Below are 3,663 nucleotides of genomic sequence, written 5' to 3'. Positions count from 1 at the left end.
TTAATATAAATTATTAATATAATTTAAATAAATTTGGATGAATGAGAAATTGATTTTAAATAACTATTGGTTGACAAAATTCTTTTAAAAAACTCTATACCAAGTAAGAAAAAAAAAACTTTATTAATATTTATAAAGTGAAAAGATAAAAAGTTAAAATTGAACTCAAATGAGAATCAAGCTTAGCTTTAATTTGAGAAATATTAAGTAAAGTAAGTTTTGATTTAAATCCAAAAGTAAATGTGCATATTAGACCGACTTGGATATGAGTTTATTGTAAAATAATATTTTAAACAACAAAATATTATTTTTACCAACTGAAATTTGAATTGGATAGAGCTTTTGTCCATGAAAAATTATTTTTGGAGATCAACACATCAAAATTCAGAGCAAAAAAAAAATCAAATTTTGTGAAAAATTTTTTCAAACAATCCCAAACAGTCCCTTTGAAAAACATTTTCTGCAATCATGAACAAATTTTTTTCAACTAAAAAAAACCAAATTTATGGCCAAAACATTAGGTTTAATAAAAAGGTGGGTGAATGAAAAGTCACTAGTTTTTTTTTTTCTTTCAGATTTTTACATGCTCCTTTCTTTTTATTTTAGTGTTTTCCTTTTTTTTTTTTTTTTTTTGCGCTTTTTTCTCTTATAAATCTAGAGTTTAGGTTCATTTTGTTAGAGATAATTGAGTCATTTAATTTTGATTCAAAACTCTTTTTGAATTTGAACTAAGTTGATATTGTTGGAATCTTGATAAATTTATTGTAAATATTTTAACTTGCATCAAATAAATAACAATAAAATTTTAAGGATAAATAATTAATCATTGATACGAACAAAAGTTTCATAACTTACGAATATTTTAATAATGTTTTAACAAGTAAATATTATTTTTTATTTGAATTTAAGTATAGATATATTATTATTATTATTATTATTATTATTATTATTATTATTATTATGCATGATAATGAGACTTTAATTTGATATCAATTACAAATATGAATATATTATTAATACGCCATCGTGATTTCCAAAACGGAGCATCAGCAGAACTGCTGGAAACACATGAATGGATTGCACGCCAACAATCTTAAAATCATGCGCAGCTGTTATGGAAACAGGACTACGACAATGGAATGACAAGAACTAATCCAACATACAGACAGCTTATCGTTATAAACAAAACCATTATCCACCTGGTTATAAGCCCACCATGAACTTGCATTATTCCATCTGGAAATCTTCACATTTTTTGAAGAAAAAGTTGGGATAGCAAAAATGAGCAATATTGATACTGCCTTCCCTCCTAATTTATTGCCTGATGAGGCCAGTCCAGAGTGGTTTAACAAAGCTGACAATGCATGGCAACTAACAGCAGCAGCACTCGTTGGTTTACAAAGTATTCCAGGGCTAATGATTCTATATGGTGGAGGAGTGAAAGAAAAAATGGGCTGTGAATTCACCATTACATGGGGCTATCGAATGTCCTTTGGCTCTAAGCTTTTACCATTTTGGGGAGAGGCTAATGTTGCTCTTGACCAAGAATATCTTCTAGATCAAGCATTTCTTGGAAAGTTCCCCAATGCAACAATGGTGTATTTCCGATCTGTTTTCGCAGCCATTACTTTGATCTTGATCGCCGGCGCAGTGTTAGGGCGGATGAATATCTATGCCTGGATGATTTTTGTTCCTCAGTGGCTAACGTTTTCGTACACTTTCACAGCTTTTAGTGTGTGGTGTCCTGATGGTTTTCTCGCTAAGATATGGGACTCATAGATTACTCTGGTGGCTACGTGATTCATTTGTCTTCAGGCTTAGCCTGTTACACAGCAGCATATTGGGTAAAACTCGCTCTAATTTCCCATTTTCTATAAAACAAAATTGCATTAATTAAAGTTTGATTAACTTCATTCAGTCATTAAATGAACTAATCACCCTGTTAATTACTGCATGCTGTACAATATTGCAGGTCGGTCCACGTCTAACGAAAGACAGAGAGAGATTTCCTCCAAACAACATCCTTCTTATGTTATTTGGGGCAGGATTGCTTTGGATGGGCTGGACAGGATTCAACGGAGGAGATCCTTATGTAGTAAGCAACGATGCTTCTTTGGCAGTCTTGAACACTCATTTATGTACTGCTACTAGCTGCTTGCTTACTTGGGTCGCTCTTGACATCATATTTTTCCGCAAAGCTTCTGCTATTGGTGCAGTCCAAGGCATGATCACTGGTTTAGTTTGCATCACCCCAGCTGCTGGTAAGTCCAACACAAATAACTTGCAATAATTTTAGGTCCCAGATTCAGAATTCAGAACTACTTCAAGAGGTTGACGACACAATGGCTGTTCTGCATACACATGCCATTGCTGGTAGCCTTGGTGGTATCCTTACAGGTCTTTTCGCCGAGCCGAAGCTAAACAGGTTGTTCTTCGGGTCCTCTGGACACTACATTGGCCTGTTTTATGGCTTCGATGACAAAAGCAGAATTGGCTCCGGGGTTCGACAGATGGGAGTTCAGTTTATAGGAATCCTGTTTGTTGTCTTTGTTAATGTGGTGACTTCTATTTTTTTTTTTATTTACATACGTGTGTCCAGGGCTAGCTTTTGCGCACCACGACTAATCCCATGGCTCACTGAACATCTTGCAAACCCAGTAAGCATGTAAGGCACCGCAGGGGTGACAAGCGTGCACAGTGAAATTTCAACCCAGGTTCTGAAAAAGAAAACAAGTCCCTTCCACCACTAGACCAAGACCTCAAATGTGCATAATATGTATTTTGATACGACTGGTGGTGCCACTAAGAATGTCTAATGAGGATCTGGAGATTGGTGATGATGCTGCTCATGGTGAAGAAGCTTATGCTACCTGGGGCAATGGAGAAAGACAGGAAAACTCTTTTTATCGAGGTTCGATTAATCCTAAAATGGAGCTGTCAGTGAGCACAAATAGGGCTGCTCGTCAAGCTGAGAAGACATAGTCGTCTTCTTTTCTTCTCCTTTTTTAGTGGGAAATCTTCAGATGTGTCTGATTTACAGGACAAATTGCATGGCCTGGTGGAAAAATAAAGGCCTTCATGTAATTTCTTTTGTACTAAGAAATACGATCCAATGGCATGAAATGTTGCAATGACTTTTACTCATATAAAGAAGAATAAAATGTTGGCTTTTGTGGCTATGTCATTTTCAGATTTGTTAGCATGATTAAACCTTAATATCAAAATTTATTTGTACTTACTTTTTGTATGGGAAAGCGGTGTAATTCATGTTTCTAAAAATTTTAATTTTTTTTTTTTAAAATAATTTTTTTATATTTTCAGATCATTTGATATGCTAATATAAAAAATAATTAAAAAAAACTTTACTTTGATGCATTTATAGTAAAAAAGTACTTTAAACCGTTACCGCTACTATAATTTCAAACACGTTATTAAAACACGCTAATACTTCACCCACGTTAGGCCAATTAAAACTCAATTTAAGCTTAAAAAAAACATGTTAGTGAGGTGTTAAATTTTGAGTTGGGGATAAAAAAAATACTAAAATACATATAAAAAGTTTGACAGTGTATTTAATAAAATTTTTTGAACATCATATGCATAAAAAATGCCAAAACAAATTTATTAATAATAAATAAAAACTAAACTCAATCACTAAATAAT

The 3,663-nt window shown here is 33.1% G+C and overlaps 1 protein-coding gene across 1 annotated transcript; it reads left to right on the top strand.

Annotated features, from left to right (window-relative positions):
- The first annotated feature begins 1,281 nt into the window (after positions 1-1,281).
- LOC118051282 (ammonium transporter 2 member 5-like) lies at positions 1,282-2,982 on the top strand. Its single transcript, XM_073406142.1, is given in 5 exon segments — positions 1,282-1,764; positions 1,767-1,844; positions 1,973-2,265; positions 2,297-2,568; positions 2,768-2,982. Coding segments are annotated over 5 exon segments (1,341 nt in total).
- Positions 2,983-3,663: the final 681 nt, after the last annotated feature.

Source organism: Populus alba, chromosome 18 (assembly GCF_005239225.2).
Source record: "Populus alba chromosome 18, ASM523922v2, whole genome shotgun sequence".
Classification (NCBI taxonomy): domain Eukaryota; kingdom Viridiplantae; phylum Streptophyta; class Magnoliopsida; order Malpighiales; family Salicaceae; genus Populus; species Populus alba.
This window is presented reverse-complemented; position numbering and strand designations above follow the sequence as displayed.